This window comes from Buteo buteo, chromosome 9, assembly GCF_964188355.1.
Source record: "Buteo buteo chromosome 9, bButBut1.hap1.1, whole genome shotgun sequence".
NCBI classification, from domain to species: Eukaryota; Metazoa; Chordata; class Aves; order Accipitriformes; family Accipitridae; genus Buteo; species Buteo buteo.
The window spans coordinates 46,167,613-46,187,819 of NC_134179.1; the positions used below are offsets into that span (position 1 = coordinate 46,167,613).

Here is a 20,207-nt window from a genome sequence, read left to right on the forward strand (position 1 = left end):
GTAGGGAGGGCACAGGAGGCTTCAGGTCCACCTCCAACGCCTTGAACCAGCCCAGTGCAGCTGGTTCCACAGGGGCTACAGGGGATTTATTGAGCATGACCTGCATGAAAAATCCCCCTGCTAATCCTGCTCTGACTGAGCAATAATCTCTCCCTCTCGGCCTCATCAGAGCCCCAACCCTGCAACAAAAATGCTGCTGCTCCGTGGCTTTGCAGAGGGCCGCAGGTGGCAAGCGCTGGGGGTGCGGATCCCACGGGGGCCCTGGGGGAGATGCTGGTGCTCTACGGGCAGCACAGCCCTGCTGCCGCCTGCCTGCTCCCAGCCCCAGCCCAGCACACACACCCCCCCCACGCAGGCACCTTGCCCTACGGAGCCTGGGACCTGCTGCCCTCTCGGCCCCGGCACTAGCCCAGGGCAATAGCGAGGGGCGACTGGGGGGCACCCCGAGAGGGCAGGGCAAGCCCACGCTGCAGCCCTGGGCCTGTGGCCAGGTCCCCGCAGGGCCCCCAAGCAGCCACCCCCTCACCCAGCCCAGGGATGCAGCCCCAAGGAGAGGGGCGGTGGAGAAAGTCACCTCCGCCTGGAGCCCAGTGACCCACCACCCCCCCGAGGCAGAAGCACCCGTGGGGGGAACAGCGCAGGGGTCCCAGTGCAGCCCCAGATGCCACCGAGCAGGCGGCAGCCCGAGCAGGGCCCCGGCGCAGCCATGTCCTCCCACGCTGGCACCGGAGTTTCCTTTACGCAAGCGGAGGAGACCCAGGCGCTGCTCCGGGGGCAGACAGAAAAAAACAGCCCTGTGCTGCGGCACGGCGATACGCCCCCCCGCCATCCCCCTGCTCCCCCAGGGAAGTGCCCTGCCATGCTCCGATAAGGCAGGCGGCCCGAAAGCAGCCTGCCCACGCGTGCCGGGCAGCGGCGCAGGTCAGGTGCAGGCAGCACTGCGCGGCGAGGGGGGTGTGTGTGTGCTGGTTTGCGCCGAGCAAACCGCAGCTCTGGCGTCAGGGCCGGCGTTTCGCTGACAGAGGCCCCAGTTCCCGGAGTGGGGTAAGGCAGGCGCCGCGCACAGACAGCTGAACTCACACGCCGAGAGCACGTCGCTTCAGAGCCTTTATTTTGGAGAAAGTTAAAGCCTGTAGATACAGCAATAAAATATACAAAAAAATAAAATTTTTTACAGTATTGAACGCTGCCCAGGTCTACAGTGACTGCAGCTGGAGTCAGCTGCACGGGAGCACTGGGGCAAACGGCCCTCGTCCCCTCTGAGCACCTCCCAACTTCAAAGGGCATTCCTGGCCCCAGGGCGAGCCACGGACACCCTCTCCTGCCCACACACAGCTAAAGGGGCTGGCCCGAACCCACAGCCCTCTCTCCCTTCCCCTGGGGATCCTACCCCCTGCCCTGCTCTCTGGCTCTCTACCCACAGGCTGCGATGCTGACAGCGCAGCCCACGGCTGGAGGAGGGCTGCGGGGACATCCCAGAGTCTTTACTGGGCAGAAAAGCCAGAGCCACGCGACGGGTCCACAGCACCGTCGCTGCACCACAGCGGCGTCGCTGGTACAGACTATTGAGGGTTTCTCTCCACCCAGGGCCAAATCAAGACAAATCAAGAGACCTGTAAAGCCTGGGGCTGGTGCCCACTCAGACACTTCTCTGCTGATGTTACCCACAGCCTCAGCACCGACAGCTCCCACAGCCCTGCCCCGAAGCACCAGGCCCGGCTGAGCACAGCACACAACCCCCTTGGCGCCACCCGCCACGGGCAGCCGCAGCCCCACGAACACCACGGGCTTCCAGATGCTGAGGGCAGGGAGTGCAGGCAGCTCTCCCGCTGCCTCTCCTGCCCCTTCCTTGCTCATTCGTGTCTGCATGCCCACCGCACGGAATGGGCGGGAGGGCTCCTCCCATTTTGGTAAATAAGCCATCGGCCAGCACAACTTCCACCTTTCCTCGACTTCCCGGGCAAGGAAACCTGCCCTCTGCAACACCCACGTCTCCGTCAAGCACTGGCCAACAGCAGATTCCTCCTCCTACGTACATCCTGCTCCCTTCAACTCTTGCCACCTCCTACCTTAACAGCAACAGCCAACCTCTAACAAAAATGCCACGCAAAGCCCCCAGGAAGCTGCAAACCCACTGCCTGGGACGTCACAAGCCATACCGGAGGGAAAAGGGCCAGGCTGGGCCATCCACTGCAGGCCACGTTGGATCCAACAGTCTCCCATCCTCCCCCCGGGGTGCAACGGGTCTAATTCTGCACAGCGAGGGAGGCACAGCCGTGCTCCTGTCATTAGCATGGCCACAGGGCAAGCCACGGTCAGGGCAGCCTCTGTGGTTATACCCAGGTCCCGAAACAGACCCAAGATGCAAATGCTGCATGCTTACGAGCATGCGCTGGTGTCGGGACACATCACTGCCCTGCCCCAGGGCAGCCTTTGCACCGCAGGGAAACCAGTTGTCCCAGCAGAAGCCCTGGGGCTGCTGGAGTCAGCTGGGTCTCTGCGCCCACAGCAGGAAGTTGGTGGCAAGCACAGGCAGCCACTGAACTCCCCGCTCCCAGCAAAGCCCAGGCTGAGCCCAGCCGAACCATCACCCTCGCAGGGCAGGAACGCCGGGGCCCATCTACCTTGCAACTCTGAGCCATGTGCTGGTCCTCCTGGCCAAAAGCAGGGCCAAAGGTGCAGAGAGGGGATCCCTCTGCACTCTGCGAGCTCTGGGAGGGCTGCTGGGGCAGCAGCCGGGCAGACCCCTGTTGCATGGCACATCAGGTAACCCATGCGGAGGCCAGGAACGGCCGATCCCTTCTCAGGCGCCTGGAGGCAAAATCCGGGTTCATAGGATCTTCACGGGCTTTTAGACTCTGGCAGTCAGGAAAGCAGCTTTCAACAGCAGGCAGCGCAACTGGGGCTGCAGAAGCATTTGTAAAAACTGAGGCTGCGATTGGAGGCTAATAGGCACTTGAATGAGCGAAACAATAATAAAAAACTGTTATGGAAGGAAATAGAAAAAGGTTCATCCCCCCCTCCCCCCAAAGAGACGAACGGCACCACCCCGGAGAGGGTGATGTTCATCTGGGTCAAACAAGGAATCAGTGGCAAGGACCCCAGCCCCCAGCTCCTCCCGAGGAAAGGCCCAGAGCAACCATGACCGAGCAGGGCGAGACCAGGGGAGCTCTTTGGAGGCGGCAAGCCCGAGTCCTGGGAGGGCCCCCGCGAGCGCCGGCGGGGCACCTCACATCGGTGAAGAAGCACACTCCGGGGTCAGCTCCATGTCGAAGGTCAGCGACTCTGCGGGGAGACACAGCCAGAGGTTACAGGGCCCGTGTGTGGCTACAGCCAGGACCCCCTCGGGTGCCACGACCCGCCAGACTCACCAAACTGCCCTCCTGCATTAGCCTCTGCTCCCTCACTGTTGTTGCCAAACTGCATGAGCGAGTCCAGGGTGCGCGGGGACATGGGCAGGTCGATGCTGTTGCTGAAGGAGGTGCTGTCCGAGGGAGGAAGGGAAAAAAAACCCAGAAACCTCCAGAGTCAGTGCCTGGCCAGAGCTCTCCGATACCCCCTCTCCCCCCTGACAGGCCCCAGGGCACGGCACAGCCAGTCTCAAGAGCTCTCCAGAGGAAAGGGGCCCCAGGAAGGGAAGAAGCAGCCTGCGGTTAGGGCAGCGAGCCGGAGCCTGGCTCAGCCCCCATGGTCTCCCCCTGCCCAGGCTGGGAGCCTCATGGTACCCAGGCAGAGTCCAGGCAGCAGTGGGAAGGAACCCCCCCTCAAGCAAGGCTGAGCACACAAATGCTGCCTCAGCACTCAGAGACACCCCCCCAGAACACTCACGGAGTGACACAGATGAACTTGGTCTTCAGATACGGAGCAGCACCTGCAGAGGAGTGAGCAGCCTTGTCAAGAGCCACCAGAGGGGGAACCTTGCTCTCCTCCCCCTCCAGAGCACAGACCTGCAGACAGAGCCCACCCTCCCAGCTCCGGCACAGCCCTCGCTGCCCGCACCCCATGGGGACCCCACTGCTAGTCCCCTGATGTGGCTATGCCCTCCAGGGACCAGCACAGGATCCTGGCTGGTGACAGCTCTTCCACCAGTGCTGTCCCTGGAGCCTCCTCACAACACGGGAGCCATGCTGGAGCACAGAAAGTCAACAACTACCTGAGTCAGTAGCTTCAGAGTGCTCCTGGCTCTCAGAGCGGCAGTACTTCCCAAATGCCTCCTCCTTGGGGATGTCTGGGTACAGGTACACCAGGGGGGACACCAGGATGTTGGTGGCATCCATGATTTTGTAGCCCATGATGATCTCCGCAAATGACATGTTGTTCAGCTGCTGCTTGGTGTAAGGCTCCACAGACTGGATCTGGGTCTTCCCTGTACAAGGAGACTTTTGACACAGGGCAAGACACCCACGTTCCTTGGGCAAAGACAGGGCCCTCCTCAGACACCCCAGGAGCAGCAGGGACAAGATCGGCCTGGGGCTGTGCTCAGCCTCACGAGGCACCCAGCAGACCACGGGACAGGACGGGGACCTGCCAGGTGGTTTCAGGGTCACAGAAAACTGCACCACATGGGCAGCATATAGACAGGGACACTCAGGAGGCAGAGACCAGCAAAGGGCACCCAGGCTTAAAGAGTTAACCTAGGAAGAATTCTTGTCAGGACAAGGACAAACAACAAGTGTCTTATCAGGGCGTTCCAAGCCCCCTTTGGAGCCAGGAACACTGGCTGAGAAAGGCACCGCACCCAGGGCAGCAAGGGGAAGAGCAACATACCGCTGATGTCCTTCTCCACCCACGTGAAGGTGATGCCACCTTCCTTGCTGCTCTCGCTGAACCGCAGCAGGAAGGTTCCTGGAGGCTTGGTGCTCAGGATGGCTCGCTCCCGCTCCTTGCTGATGAACCCCATGATGTACCTGGACAACAGAAAGCGAGGAGAGCAAGGGTGGGTCAGGATACTGGGGCAGCTATTCCAGGACATGAATCCTGCCAGTTCTCTGCACAGCATCAAGCAGCAGCAGAACCTGGGCTGGCCACCAGCAGAGCCACCGACATTTTAAGGACTCCCAGGTGGGTTTTCACTCTGAACCAGCCAACAGGGCATGGACAGAAAAAGCATCGCAGGAGAGCCCACCTGCACCTGGACGAGGCACCCCGCTCCATCAGGACACGACTCATGGGACCCCTCCCAAGACCCAGCCCAACCAAGGGTCTCTGGACCGACACTGGCCGAGGCTCACCCTTCGTTCCACAGCGCCAGGATGTACTTTTTCACCAAGTCAATGATGTTGTCCAGCCAGACCCAGAAAGAAAAGCCTTTGCCAGCCATGTTCTCCTGAGGAAGAGGGCAGAGAGGCCGTGAGCATGGCTTGGAGGAAGGGAACAGCCAAGGGAAGGTGCTGAGGGGAAGAGAGCAAGTTATACCTTGCAGAACTTGGCCCAGGTGATCTGACAGCCAGAGTAATTCACACCTGGCCCTGGCAGAGAACAGAACCATCAACATTTAGATAGAGCTGTTCTTCCAAAGACACCACACTTCCAGGGAGCAACCCGAGGTTTGTGTTGTTTGGGAGAAAACCAAGCAACTGAAAATTATAGCTCCTCTCCCAAACAACACGATCTTGCTCCTGTATTGCATTTACAGACAAGAAGCCACCCTGAGGGACAGCAGGGATGGGCAAGACACCCACAGCAGGTTACCTAGAAGTTTTTCTGCCAGCGTTGTCAGCTGCTCGATGCTGAGGCCGCGCTTTGTGGTGGAGGAGAACTGCCAGCTCAGCACCTCTGCCACCTGGTCCCAGGTCCCAATGGGGGGTTTGGTGAAGAAGTTCACGTTCTGCATGAGGGAAAACACAGCCCTGAGCAGGACATGGGACAGAAGCAGGGCCAGGTCCTGCCCCAGCCCTGCTCCCAGGCCACAGCTTCCCTCTCCCTGCCTGCAGCCTGCCTGCTGGGACACTCTGATCCCAAAGCCTGCACTGCTGCTCTGCCAGCTGTCCCCACAGCACCAGGCCCTACCTTGGGGTTGTTAGTCAGCATGTTGTACCACAGGATGGATGCCCAGGCATTGGGCATCTGGCAGATGTTGGAGATGACCACCACAGGCAGTGAGTGGGTCTGCAAAGACAGGATGTGACCATGGGCTAGGACATCTCCCAGGGCTCCTCTGCACCCAGGCCCATGGCAGTGACAGGCAGTAACCCACAGCTCACCTCCAGGTCGATCTTCAACCCCTGGTGATACACCTCCGTCTCGAAGGTGATGAGGTGCAGCTCCTCAGTGACTATCAGCGAGGCCTAAGATGGAAGAGGACACAATGAGCACGCAGGAGACACCTGCCCTCAGCCTGACACACGGCCATCAGGCCCAACGCTGCTGCTTAGGTCTGGGTGAAGAGGGCTGGTCTGGCAGCTGCCAACACACCAGAGGGTGCCTGTGGACACTCCCAACTCAGGACAGGGCTCCTGCTTCCCCTCATGGCTCAGCTGCTCAACAGGGAGCAAGACAGGGAGCAGAGCTGCTGGCAAAGGGCTCTCCTACCCAGGGCTCCCCCAGCACTTACATCACAGTTGGCTCTGCCTCCATTACCGCACCGTTGCTCCCGCAGGGTCTGTGGAGAGAAGGAACAGGCTGAAGCAACACCATGACGGCACACGGCCTTAACAGGAGCAGCCTGAAAGCTCGTGATACCTACCAGGTGCTTGAACTCTGCTGAGAGGCTACCATTGTTTGACTCCTCCATGTTCATGACCTTGGTGTTTGTCCCCAGGATGTTAAATTTCCGGGACCTCAAAAGAGGAAAGACAGAGCGTGGCTGACAGGGCCCTCTCAGAGCAAACGTGCAGCAGGCATTTGCCAGGATTAAAAACAGAAGCAAGAAAAGAAAAGACATTGCACTTACCCCCGAAGTGCTGCAACATCCCCGGAGTCCCTAGGAAAGGGGAGAGACACACCCGTTCATGGCCATGGCCTTCCCACCCTGATGTAGACCAGCTGGTGCATGGGGCTGGCTACATCACAACATCGAGTCCCACAGGCCCCCCAAGGCTGTCCCCCCACATGGGAACAAACCCCTGGGACCCAGTGCCACCCTGCACCCTCCCCTTCTACTGGGTGTCACACTGGCCCTCGGTGCAGGGATGGAGCCTGACCCAATGGCAGCAGGAACAAGTCCCACTCCAGTAACCCCACTCAAAATCGCCAGGATCAGAGCACAGGACTCACTTGTCAATGCAGACTTTAATTTTCAGCTGATAGTTCAGCTCTGGAAACTTGACCAACAACCTGCAAAGAGTTAGCAGACACAGAGTGTGAGCATGAACATCCTGCGCAGGCGAGCAACTCCAATTCAACACAGCATCTGGCACAGACTGCAGAACAGCTGGATGGACAGCAGTGCTGTGTGCATCCCCCCAGCAAACAGCACCGCAGTTCACACCACAAAATTCACAGAGATCCGGTATTACCCAGCTCCTCTGGCATCCCTGAGCCCATCTACACGCAGACCTCTGACACGTCAGCCCTGACACCTGTCCCCAGAACTGGGGAGGTGCCCATGCTCCCCTGAGCACCCTGAGAAGGGCTCGGTTTGGCTGCTGACTGCCTGCACCAGGTAGACATCTGCTCTGAACAAACACCCGCCACACTGCTCTGTGGCAACATGCTGCCACATCCCAAGGGGGCAACAGGGGCACAGCTGGGAGATGCTGAAGAAGTTCCAGGTAGAGCTTGGTGTTGGAGCAGCCGCTCTCTGTGGGGGCTGGCAGGGAACACAGGCCAGCTGAGAGACAGCTGGCCAGAGATGCATTGACTCTTCCTGCTCCCCACCCCTGCAGCGGGATTTACCAGAATTCCGGCTGCCTCCAGGAAGGCAGCAGAGCCCCAGCCAGCAGCCGCCATCCCTGCACTGAGTCACACAGGCGGCACTCCAGCAGGGCCAGCCTGCTGGGATTCATTCCCTCCCAGAACCAGCACTCCCCAGGCAAGCTGGAGGCTGGATCTGCACCAGCATCTCCTTCGGAGAGAGAGATCCTGCTTTGCTTTCCCCCGCACAGCTCATTTCCCCTGCCCATAGTGCAGCAGGATCGCAAGGACTGGTGACCCACCTGACTTTGGTGGTGAACTGCACGCCAGTTTTGATGACCAGGGGCCGGTCGGGGTGCATAGGCATGCAGGGCTGCCTCTCCACAACGAAAGCACTGCAGGGAAAGGCACAAGAACCACAGTTAAACCTCAGCCTGGCCCAACATGCTCACTGCCCACCCCTCCACCCGCTGCCTGTGACCAGGGGACTGTCCACAGCTCCCTCCCAGCCCTTGGCACCTTTTCATCAGGTTCCTGAACAGCTCCACAATCCGCTCCTCCAGCATGGGCCGGTGTTGGACAATTGGGTCACCCTTGTAGGACACTTTCTGCTGCAGTTCTTCCAACTTCTTTATCTGCTGCCGGGTCTGTAGCTGTGATTCAGCAAGAGAGGTTATCCTAGAGGAGCAGGAAGAACCAGTGTTAGCTCTGGCTGCCGAGCCCTGCATGGTCCCAGCCCGCAGAGCCCTACTCTTCTCTTGCTTGGGCAAGAGAGGATGCTCTCTGTACCAAACCAGAAGAGAACAGAACGTGCCTATGGCTTCTGGCCCAGCGCATTTTTCTAGGCCATGCATTACAAAAGAAACCTACACACACCCAAGTTCTGCAGAGACACAAGAGGAACTTCTCACAGCAGCCTCAAAATCCCACAGGCCTGGGGCTAACCATTCCAGCACTAGTGCCCACTATCAAGGATCAGCCTGACTAGCAGATTACATTTATGCTTGCAGGCATCAGAAGCCATTTTGCAAAGATGTTTCCAGAGGCAATGAGCTCACTTCCACTACAGGTGTTTGAATGCCACCTCTCTGGTGACTGATCCAACACCCAGCCAGCTCCTACCAGTTCTCGAGCCGGTCTAAGCAGATATTTGGTGGGCCACCAATGCAGGCGATCTGCTGCCGTCTCTTCCAGTCTGCCAGTTCCTCATCTGCCAGCATCTTCTGCACATACTCCATAGCTGACAACAGTCCAGCCAGCTCACTCACAATACCCTGTCAAAAAAGAAAGCAGAACCTCCAACACCGTCTGACTCCCTCCGAGATTTGCAAGTTTTACATTCACAGACAAGAAAGAAGTCGCCCAGGGCTGCATTTCCAGCACTGCTCTCAGTTCTGACCATGCAGGAACACTGTACTGGTTTCAGCTGGGATAGAGTTAACTGTCTTCCTAGTAGCTGGTACAGTGCTATGTTTTGAGTTCAGTATGTAAAGAATGTTGATAACACTGATGTTTTCAGTTGTTGCTCAGTAGTGTTTAGACTATAGTCAAGGATTTTTCAGCTTCTCATGCCCAGCCAGGGCACCTGACCCAAACTGGCCAACAGTGTGTTCCATACCATGGGACATCCCATCTAGTTTAGGAACTGGGGGGGAGGGGGCAGGGATTTCACCGCTTGGGGACTGGCTGGGTGTCGGTCGGCGGGTGGTGAGCAATTGCCCTTCGCATCATTTGTACATTTCAATCCTTTTATTACTACTGCTGTCATTTTATTAGTGTTATCATTATCATTATTGGTTTCTTCTTTCTGTTCTATTAAACCGTTCTTATCTCAACCCAGGAGTTTTACTTCTTTTCCTGATTTTCTCCCCCATCCCACTGGGTGGGGGGGGGAGTGAGTGAGCGGCTGCGTGGTGCTTAGTTGCTGGCTGGGATTAAACCACAACAAACACCAAACACATACCCCAGAAAAAAGGACACTGCTGCACCCCAGGGGGATCTGGAGGGCCAGCTGCACGACATACCCTTCGCATTTGGTCCAGCGCCGTGAGCATCTGTTCCAGCTGCTGCATTTTCTGCCGGGTCACCGACTGATTGTTTCCATTCAGGTCCTGCATGTCTGTGCAAAGAGGTGAGAAAGCTTCAGCCATGCACATGGACTCCTCCTACCCTCCCAAGCATCACACAAACAAAAGACTTCCACTGCAAAGGAGCGGGCACCCTAGAAAAACTTTAATAGTTAAGCTGCGATCTCACACAGCCTCTAAGCACCTTGCTGGCTTTCCTGCAGGCACAGCAGCGCTATCACCCCCACACGCCATTTCTCTGCTCACAGGCAGAGCTCTGGTTCAACTTCCCTGGAGGCAGTGTCAGAAGGCAAGGTTTCTCCAATTGCCATGCAAATGTCCTGAGCCTAAGCCACCCTTCTTGCTTGGAGAGGAGGCACTGGGAAGACTGGAACGTGCCCTCCAGTAACTTTCCTAGCAGGAACACATTTTGGTTTGCCAGATGCTAATGAGCTTCCATTACCTCCTTGGCTTTTCAAAGTCTTGTAGTTAAAATCAAAGTCATCCTGGAGATTCTCCACCACTTTCATCTTCTGCTCCAGATCCTGCAAGGCAAGAGATGTGGATTTATTCAAAGCACTAAATCACCCCGGTGGGTAAAGGAGAAGGTGCCTAGGCAGCACTCATACCTGCACCCTCTTCCTCACATCCTGCAGATGCTGCTCCAGCATCTGCTGTTTTTCCGTCACTACAGCTGCTGTTGGATGCGTTGCCTGTCCCCCTTGCTGCAGAGGGTACAAGGAGGGCATTAGAACAGGGCCATGACCCAGGGACACTCCCCTCCCTGCCTGAGGAGGTTTTGCAGGAAGGGTCTTCACACCCTCACTAACAAAACCCAGTGCAGCTGGCTGCTCGCTTGCAGCATTAGCTCCAGGGCTGCACAGCAAGGTGCGCGGCGCAGGGCGCAGCCCAAGCAAGGGGCAAGAGGAGAGACGGATGCACAAAGCTAACAGCCACCCCAGACAGAGAGCACCCAGGCTGTATCCTGGTGGGAAGCAGCTGCTGCCCAGAGAGCAGAAGTTATCAGCCACTGCAGCTGAACCATCCCTCAGCACAAAGCAGCTATCGTTATTGAAGGAAGCGAGTGGGGAGCTTCAGACTGCAGCTTCCCTACAGCATCAAGTACCCACACAGCGCTGCTGGGTGGGCGGTGGGACAGTGGCCCCAGGTTACCCAAGCCACTGACCTGGGCTGCAGTGGCAGCCGTCTGGAGGAGCCGGGACTCTTCCCACAGGCAGCGAGCCACGATGCGGGCTATTTCCATTGGCTTCTCCAAGTATCTGCTCTGTAAAAGGTTCAAATCCCCAAGTTCAGCAGGCACAATGTAACTCCCAGCATCCTTTAGGGGTGTGGGTCATGAGCTGTGCTGAGGAGGCCGTTGGACTTCCACAGGCTCCCCCCATGCCTCCCCATGCCAAACCAGCGCTTCCCATCTCACCTGCAGGAACTGCTTGATGCGCCGCAGGTTGTGCTGGTACAAGACGTTGGACTCCTGCAGGAAGCGGCTGTACTGCTGGTCGATCTCCCCCAGCAGGTTGTGGAACACCAGCGTAGCATGCGACTCCTTGCTGGCAGCATACGCCCTGCACGAGGGAGGGCAGAGTCCTGGGCGCCCAGCGCAGGGGAAGGGGCAAGGCAGCACTGCAGCCAGCACTGCAGGCAGGGCAGGTCTGCTCATGCCTGCCGTCCCCCACACAATTTAACACCCCAGCCACCTTCCTAACCTGCACCAGAGCAAGGGCCAGAGCAGGCCTGACTTGCTTCATGCCAATAAACCGAGCCCTTGGACTGCACCCACAAGGGCAGCACGACAGAGAGGTTTTGGACTTGGACTTAAAGTCTGGCCTTAAGCCAGGCAGACAGTGCATGCAAGCACCTCACCAGTCCCATGTGCTCTCTGGATGGGATCCAGGAATCAGTGCTCTGTGTCAACCTCGCTTACAACAGAGGTCAATGTAAGTCAGCCCTGGACGGGGACACCTCCGCTTTGGAGCTCTCCCTTCTCCTGGTCTGGGGTCTGGCACTATGCGCACAGAGTCCCACTCCCCTTCCTGCCACACCAGCCTCAGGGAGGAAGACCAGCCCTGCCACATCAAGAGCCCAGGGAAAGTGGCAGAGCTCCTCCAGACCTGCTGCCTCCCCAGAGCAGGTGTCCGGAGCAAAGTCCCTACACCGGCATTTCGCAAGACCTTACCAGTCCTGGCTCTCAATCCATGGGGCCAGAAACTGCCGGAGCTCCATGGGAAAGCTGTCGCTGTAGAGCTGGTGGAGCTGCTCCAGGTATCGCGTGTCAAGCTGCTGCAGCTGGTTCCACTGGGCCATCCTGGCCAGCTCCGGAGACCTGGTGGGATGGGCACACATGCTGCTCAGAGCTGGCACCCAGGACTCTCCAAACTCCCTCCTGCCAGCCATTCGGCAGGACCCAGCCACAACCGCTGCTCCCCTTTGGGGAGGGCTGATGGGGCAAGAACCAGAGACAGCCGGGGCACGGCGAGCCCGGGGCACACAGCTCCGAGAGGGCTGGTGCTGGCAAGGGCCAGGCAGTGCCCATCCCTCCAAGGGCAGCTGCTGTGTGCACAGCTCTGGGCCCACGACACTGCAGAGCTCCAACGCACCCCGAGGGATGAGCCCAGGCCCGGTGTCCCTGAGGAGCTGATCACACATCCAGGAGCTGGTTCCTCTTCAGCAAAATCCACCCCGAGCCAGTAGCCACAGGACCAGTTCAAGGAGCCCTGGGACCAGCACCAGTTTGTGCTTCCAGGCTGGGCTCTGGCAAGGCAAGAGTGGCTGCCAGCTCCAGCTGGCAGGGCAGGCACCTCTGCCGTCACCCGTGGGCAGGCCTGGGTCAAGAGAAGGCGGAACTGCAGACTGAAAATGCATCCTTAGTGTGGGAATACTGGCACGCATGCCTCGGGGAGGTTGGGGAAGGAACCAGCCTGGCTGCGAGGGGAAAAGCCCTTTTCACACCCGCTGACATCCGTGCAGCAGCACTCGGCCCTGGAGCCCCCGACAGCGCAGGACATGGCCATGGAGCCTCGCCTGCCTGCAGGTTGAGCGGCAAAGCAGCCAGAGCACCAAAAAGTGAGGGCCCAGCAACACCACTTCATCCCGAGGCTCAACTCAAAATCCAGCCAAAGGCAAGCATGGAAGGCAGCTTCGGCCCCAGCCCAGCTGAGCTTCCCAAGAAGAGCAGTGGCAGAAAGGTTTCACTCCAGCTGGCCCAGCTGCAAAGCTGAATAAAGCCCAGATTCTGACTCATTCTTTTTTCACCACATGTCATGAAATTAATCTGAAACATCTGAGCTCAGAACAGCAGAGCTCACACTGGCACCAGCAACCAGTGGCCGTTTGCACCAGATTACAGGAGCAGAGCAGGCAGGCCCTGGCTGCTGAGCTGAGCCTCATCCTCTCCCACCGCTGTGGAGGATCTCACAGCCCACAAACCCGAGATCTCGGGGAGGCACAAGCCCGCAGGGCTGGGTGCAGCCCCAAGCAGGTCAGGCCAGATGCAGTCGCTCTTACAAACCCAGTCAGGTAGGAAGCCTCACTTCTCAGTGCTCTTCACACTGCAGGGTCAGAGCAAGGTTAAAAGTTATGTCATAGGCAGCTCCGAACACCACCAAACCCCTCAGACCTGTGCTGAGCTGCGCAGAAGCTCCCCGAGCACAGGGAACACAGCTTCAGGCTCGGCTTCAGGTTGAGCTTCCATCTGTCCTGCTTCAGCCTGGCAAGCACCGAGCTTCCCCACACGAGAGCACACTTCCCAAGTGCTTGCCTTTGGCAAAGCTTTCTCCTAGAGAGACGCACCATTTCCCAAAGCTTTCCTACCTTCTTGCCACAGGGGAAAAGAGGGGTCTTGGGCATGTAGGTCACCAGCGACAGGTACAAGGCTTTAATGTGGTGCCAATGTCTTCCAGGCGCCCTCCAGCCAGAGGTGCGCATGCCTGCCTCTGCTCTGGGAGGCAGGGAAGGAGCTGCAGAGCTTACAGTAAGTGCAGAAGGCGGAGACTGCCAGGAAACAATAGAAACAAGGAAGGAGCAATTTTCGAGTTAGCGACTTGTATATCGATGGAAATCAAACTAATGCTAACGAGGGGACCGCAAGCTGTGCTTAGGGAGCAAAGGCACAAAGCTTTGCTCTACGCCAGCACAAAGTCACTTCCCTGCAGAAAGCTGTTTGCTCTTCCCAAAGGTCACTGCAGCAAGTGACATGCCAGCTGGGGTTTGGGGACGGCTGGGCAGCCAGTGACCAGCAGCCAGGCTGGTAGCCCAGCTGGTGCTGCAGGAGCAGAGCGCAGGCAATGGGGCCCAGCACCAGCCAGGAGTCCCAGGCTGGCCCTGCGCTCGGTGTGGGTCAGGGCACCGCACTCCATCCCGCGCCACCATGAGCACACGAGCCCGCCGCAGCTTCTGCGGGAGCAAACCATCACAGTGGGGCAGCCCCAAGGAGCCAGCGCGAAGGAAATCACAGCAAATGCCCCAGGAGGTGTGAAGGTCTGGGAACAGGCCAGCAGCAGGAGGTGTGCTAGGAGGCACAGAGCAGCGCCCAACAAACAAGCAGAGTGAAGAGGAGGTAGATGGGAGGATGGCCGTGCCACCCCTTGAGATGGGATTTATTCCCCTCCAGCAAACCAGGCTGCTCTGCCCTAGGCCCCAGGATGGGCTGGAAGCAGGTGAAGACACGAGCGAGAGCAGCTGCTCCACCTAGGAGCCAAGCAGGCTTTTATTAGGCAGGACAGTCATTTATGAAGCTTTGATGGCAAGTAAGACTTCCCTGGGCACACAGTAGCATCAGGCAGGAGTTTTGAACCTCGCCTGGAGCACAGAGCTGGGTGCTTGTGCAGATTTCCAGCAGCACAAGAGATGACCACGGGCACCCTGCCACCACCCGCAGCTGCCCACCCACAGCTCCCATGCCCCGAGGCCTCGCTTGACCACAAGGAGCTGCACAGCATAGAGAGCTGGGTTTCACTAGCGGCTTCTCCAAGATGGGCCCACATATCAGATCACTGTCACCTGACACTTTCAACATCACTATATGTCATGCTCTTCTGATCTTTGCTGCACGTGAAACTTTCCCCATTTTTCTGGATGCTTTTTGAAAAGGAGAGAAAAGGGGAACATCCTGTTGTGGACTGAGACACAGGGAGAAGACAGACACTGGCACCTGACATGGAGTTAAAGAGGTTTTTAGAATTTTACAGCATCAAACAGGCCCAAAGACAGGAGCAACATCCACAGGACATTAACCTTGAACAACAACCCTCTGGCACAACCCTCAGTGAAGGCCATGTGAACCAAGCCTGTTTTCAATGGAGCAATAAGTGAAAGGGAGGAGGAGAGAGACCCCAGCCCATGCAGCAGCCTGTAAACAACAGACAGTCCTTCACCCTCAGAGAAAGACTTGCCTTGATGTGACAGGGCCTTTGCAGCCCCAGAACTTTTGTTTTCTGCAACTGCAGACCAAGAAAGGCTGGGCCATTAGCTGCAGTTCATGGCTGTGTACTGGGCATCACATCAAAGCCCCCATTCTGCAGTGAATTCAGCTGTTTGCTGGCTGTTTGGCTGCAGCAGCATGTGGAGTGCTCCCTCCACGCAGGCAGCTATGGTGTGTTCACAGCCCTTTTAACTTGGTACTGGAGGCTGTTATTACAGTGTGAACCATACAGTGCTGCTTCTGGGGGGGAAAACCCCAACAAATACATGGGCCAGGCAACAGCTGAAAACCTACAAGCCACCAGAGTGCCCTGCCTGCCGGTGAGCTCAGCCACCTCATTTCCTATTGCACCACCACGACGGCAACCCCGTGCACGGTGGGTGCTTCTCCAGCCCGTCCGGAAACGGTAGCCACTGCCCCAGCCTGTCTCCTGCCAGAGCAGCGTCCCCAGCCCTGAGCCAGGAGCCGAGGACCAGTGCTGCAGCATCGCCATTGCACGGGAGCCGACTTCCCGGGCACTGCCGGTGCGGAACAGTCACAGACAGACTTTCTCCTATCAGGCTGCAGCAGCTGAACCAGATGCCACTTCACTGGACCCTCCTTGATCCGAGCGGATCTTCCACAAGAAAGCCACAACCTGGGTATTTCAGGGCAGTACTGGAGCCCCAGTCTGCAGTGCACCAAAAGGCCAAATGCAAAGCCCTCAGGCTGCCGCGCAGAAGCGGCATTTGGACAGGAATCAGCCACTTCTCACTGCCACAAATAGCTGCAGGATGAGCCACCGTGGCAGCCCAGGCTCCCGCTCAAGCACGAGATCCTCCCCGCTGCAGCGCATGCTCCGCGGCCGCAGGAAGCCGGCGCCCTGCCAGGGCCCCAGCACCGCACACCGTCGTACCGATCCCTGAAAAACAGAACTAGCACGCAGCGAAACATGAGCTGCTCTGCCTCTTCCCACCGCAGGCACCTCCTTGCAAGGCGAGCAGCCGAGGAAGCAAAGGAAGTCACTGCAGACCACAAGCACAAGTACAGAACCACCACGGCAGGCTCGCCCCGCGTGGGAGCGGGGCAGCAGCCTGCAGAGAAGGCCGCTGCCTGCTAGCTGTGCCTGCAGCCAGCCCAGGGCAGGACACTGTCTCTGCTCGCCATCCCCAGAGGCTCCATGGCACCCAGTTCTCACCTCGAGGGATCTCTCAGCCTCGAGGCGGGCTTTGCTAGAACATGGGCTCATGCCGACAGAGACAGGTCCGCTGCAGCAGGTGACAGGAGGGCACGCAGCCCCGGGGAGGGGGCCCTGTGACAGAGACTGCCTGGCCCACCGTCAACTCAGGGAAGGATGTGGGAAGACAGGACCAGCTGGGAGCAGGAAGCGGTCAGGAAGCCAAAAGCCTCCTCTCCCTCCCGAAGGGCTAAGAGGAGATGTTGCCTCCTTTGGTGTAGCACCGAGCTCCAGCTCCTCCAGCATCAACAGAAGGCAGCCAGGCAGCCTGAAGCACTGACTATCCCAGAGGTAAAAGGTCCCTGTGACGCTCCTTATTGTCACAGTCACTAGCGTTAGGGAAGCTCTGATCTCATCAGCCCTGAAACCCCACGCAGGAGCCTCTCGCCAGCCAGCCCCGCCACTGGGAAGCCTCCGTTGACTGGATTTAAAGATCTGAGGGTTGAACCTTTCCGATTCCGCTGGGCTTGCCTGTCTCTGCGGTTAGCGTCTCCTCCTGTCTCTGGAACGGAGCCAGGCAGCAACCGATGCAGCCAGGGCCAAGCACGGCATGATGCAAGCCCAGGGGTAAACACACTGTCCAGAGCTCAGAGCAAAGCTGCTAAAAGTAACTCAAGAGCTAAAGTTCATCTTTCTTTAGCTCCCCTGCAAGGACAGAGCACGAGAGCCGGGCCCGAGCTGCGTGGCGTCACTGGCAGCTCGGCAGAGCTCTGCACACTCCAAGAGCCTTATTTAAAACAGGGCTGCTGCCCTGGAAGCAGTCCCACAATTGCCTTCCATCTGCTTTCTCGTTTCTGGGATACGCCTGAGAACAGCCCTTGCCTGTACCCCCACAACAAGCAGCAATGACGCCCGGGGCAACATGTATGGGGGGAATCACCAGAGAGAGCCTTGAAAGGACTGTGGCACTTCTCATCCCCTGTATTGCCACGAGCAGGAGGAAGCTCAGTTACCGATAGCACAGCATAGGTCACTTTAACAGAGTTATCACCAGTGGGAGCATCATAGACTCATGATAGATGCCATCAACAACGCTTCATGGGAGCCCCGGCTTTCCACCAAACTGCTGCACTGACGCCAGGTGCCTCACTGCCCCAGCTTCCACACAACAGGCTGATGAAAAACTGTTCTTCTACAACAAAGCAGCTAATTGCTCCAGGCAAACACAAGAGCGAGTTTTGAAAAGGCTATTAGGAGAACTTGGCTCCGCTCCTCTGGAGTGTTTTCAAAGCCAGCCCTGGAGGTGGAAAAACAGAGCAGTGATGCAGAGATTTGTGAAAGGAGAAGAGGGTGACAGCGCAGGGCAGATGGAGGCTCTGGGAGACCTCACAGCCACAGCACTGAGTTCCCTGATCAACCCACAGGCCACAGCTGGCTGTTCCTCACTGCAGCTCAGCAGCTCGCCAGGGTCCATCCCAACACATAACTCTCACTGCAGAAGCTGCGAGTAATGCTGTCACCATCCCCCCCCAGGGCAGAGGATGCCCAGCCACACACCCCTCCTGTCCTCTGCCACCACCACTCCAGCAGCTCCAACAGATCCACAGGAAACAGCAGAAGAGGCTGCACTGGGGAGTGACAGCGACAGCAATCACTTTCAGGGTGGAAATGGGGTCAACTGCCCTGAGGTGCACACACAGGCAGGGACAGCACCCCGCAGACGCAGAAGGGACCTTCTCTGGAGCGGGCCCAGGGCAGCCCACCCTCCACACCTGGGACACCACCCCTGCTCCCCCCACACTGCCGGTCCTCCAGTTGTGCCCCTCCAACAGGTGCACATGGGTGTGCACAGGCAGCCTGTGGAACAGGAGTCACGCACACCTCGGGACAGTGTTGTGCTGAGTGGTGGGAAGCTGACAGGCAGCGCAGAGGCCGGCAGCAGGCAGGAGTGGTGGGCAGAGCTGTCAGTGCCCGCAGAGCACTCTGGCTACTCGGCCACACGGTTCATATTCACCCGAGATGCATGACCCGACAGCTCTGCTCTGCACCTGCTTCTCGGCCACTCTGCCTCACACATACTGCTGGCAAGGATGGTTATCGAACCAAAGCCTGGTCCAGGCAGAAGACCCCAAGCAAGACGTTGCTGAGCAGTTCTGTTCAAGGGGTGGCTAAAGCTGCAGCCCTGAGCTCACAGCTCTACTAGAGAGGTCAATCAGGTCTTCAAGCCTTGGTCTGCCCAGGTGCAGGACCCTCAGTTAGGCTTTCAGTCTTGGTTACGAGTCATTTCATCAGCATGAACATTTCACCACTGAGACAGGCTGCATCAACATCTGTCCTGAACCCTTGCTCAGGCAATCTGGAGTTTGTGGCCCAAGGGCCATCCTACAGTTAAACCCCTCAAAGCACACAGACCATGTGAGAGCCCACCATTCAGGCTCACCAAAACCAGGCCAGGTGGCAGCTCCTCAGGCCCTACCAGTCCAGACGCTTCTCGCTCTCCAATAAGCCCATTTAGGCTTTGAACCCTCTGTTGGGGTTTGCGTGGTGTAAGCACACTTCACTGCTTGGGGACCGGGGACCCCGCACGCAGCGCATGACGACGCCAGCGCCGTGGGAGCTTGGAGCCTCACCGGCTTCTGGAAACTGCCCCTGCCCAGCCAGGCTCGCTCTGCGCCTGCTGGGAACTGCGGGAAGGAAAAAAATCCCATTTGCTGCAAGACTAGAGGTTTAGGTTAATTAGTACCTCCCCAATTACGACTACCCCAGGAGCGCGGGGTGCTGCCCTCACCTGCTGCTGGGCACCCGCTCACAGCGGCACCAGGCCCAGCCCGGCCGCCGGGACGGGCCGCAGCGGGAACCAGCTGCCGCCTCCCAACAAAAGCGAAACCGCCGGCCCCGAGGGCAGGGACAGGACCCGGCCGACGGGGGAGGCTCCCGGGAAAGACCCCGCTGCGTGGGGCTGGGGGCTGTGCCCTCCGCCCCGACGGCCCCGCAGACACCCGACGGGCCGGAGGCGCTGCCGGAGCGGCCCCCCCGCCACCCCGGGCGGGGGTGGGCCGAAGCTACGGCGGCGGCAGCAGCAGCCGTGCCCACCCCCCCCTGCCCCGCCACGGCTCAGCCCCACCGAGGTGAGCAGCCCTGGCCCCAAAGCGGCTCGGGGAGGGGGGGCGAATACCGGTGCCCCGGGCTCTGGCTCCCAGCCCCAGCGGGCACCCAGCCCCGGGCCTGCGCACCCGGGCCCCGACACCCGGTTCCCCGGTGCCAGCCTGCCCCCGGGGCTCAGCAGCAGCAGGCCCGGGCACCCGGCGGCCCTGGCAGAGCCTCCCGGCACCTGGTCCTCGGCCCCACAGTCCCGTCCCGTCCCAGCCGCTCCCCGCGCTCACCGGCGGTCCCGGGCGGGGCGGGGCGGGGCAGCGGCTCCCGGTGCCGGCGACGATCGCGTCCGGACCCTGCCCGAGTGACGAGAAACCTGCTGCCCGCCCGGCCCCGCCCCACCCTCCGCGTCACGCCGAGCGCGGCCAATAGCGGCTCGACGCTCCCGCGGCCCCTGCGAGGGACGGGCCCTGACGGCCAATCAGCGCGGTCGCCCCCGCGCCTCGTCACGGCTCGCGGCGAGGCGGGGGGGGGGGGTGCTGCCCCGTGCCGGCTGTTCCCGGACGGCGCCGCCTCCCGCCGTTGGGCGGAGCTGGGGAGGGGGCGGCGCGGCGGGGGGGGCAGCGGCTGCCGGGAACGGCCGTGCGGGAAACCCAGCTGA

The 20,207-nt window shown here is 59.2% G+C and overlaps 1 protein-coding gene across 3 annotated transcripts; it reads right to left on the reverse strand.

The window, feature by feature from the left end:
- Positions 1-1,089: 1,089 nt before the first annotated feature.
- Positions 1,090-19,939, reverse strand: STAT3 (signal transducer and activator of transcription 3). Of its 3 annotated transcripts, none has more exons than XM_075036588.1 (24): positions 19,837-19,939; positions 12,055-12,201; positions 11,299-11,443; positions 11,047-11,145; positions 10,490-10,585; positions 10,324-10,405; positions 9,819-9,913; positions 8,917-9,068; positions 8,314-8,472; positions 8,097-8,189; positions 7,216-7,275; positions 6,893-6,922; positions 6,686-6,779; positions 6,554-6,601; positions 6,204-6,287; positions 6,010-6,108; positions 5,692-5,827; positions 5,416-5,468; positions 5,232-5,326; positions 4,768-4,907; positions 4,154-4,366; positions 3,829-3,871; positions 3,372-3,484; positions 1,090-3,285 (listed from the first exon to the last, which is right to left on the reverse strand). In XM_075036588.1, the coding sequence occupies exons 2-24, from the start codon at positions 12,180-12,182 to the stop codon at positions 3,230-3,232; spliced, it is 2,313 nt and encodes a 770-aa protein (XP_074892689.1). In that variant the 5' UTR covers positions 12,183-12,201; positions 19,837-19,939; the 3' UTR covers positions 1,090-3,229. The 3 variants fall into 3 exon arrangements, with proteins under 3 accessions (XP_074892689.1, XP_074892687.1, XP_074892688.1); XM_075036586.1 differs by having other exon boundaries at positions 4,151-4,366; XM_075036587.1 differs by lacking the exon at positions 19,837-19,939 and adding an exon at positions 12,476-12,700 and having other exon boundaries at positions 4,151-4,366.
- Between the last annotated feature and the right edge of the window lie 268 nt (positions 19,940-20,207).

What these genes read in the sequence shown, in the direction of transcription:
- STAT3 (XM_075036586.1), bottom strand. Translation starts at nt 12,182, where the DNA reads ATGGCCCAGTGGAACCAGCTGCAGCAGCTTGACACGCGATACCTGGAG. An exon ending in CAGTTCACCACCAAAGTCAG is followed by an intron (nt 7,276 to 8,096) that starts GTGGGTCACCAG and finishes AACTCTTTGCAG; the next exon opens with GTTGTTGGTCAAGTTTCCAG. An exon ending in GAGGCAGAGCCAACTGTGAT is followed by an intron (nt 6,288 to 6,553) that starts GTAAGTGCTGGG and finishes CTTCCATCTTAG; the next exon opens with GCCTCGCTGATAGTCACTGA.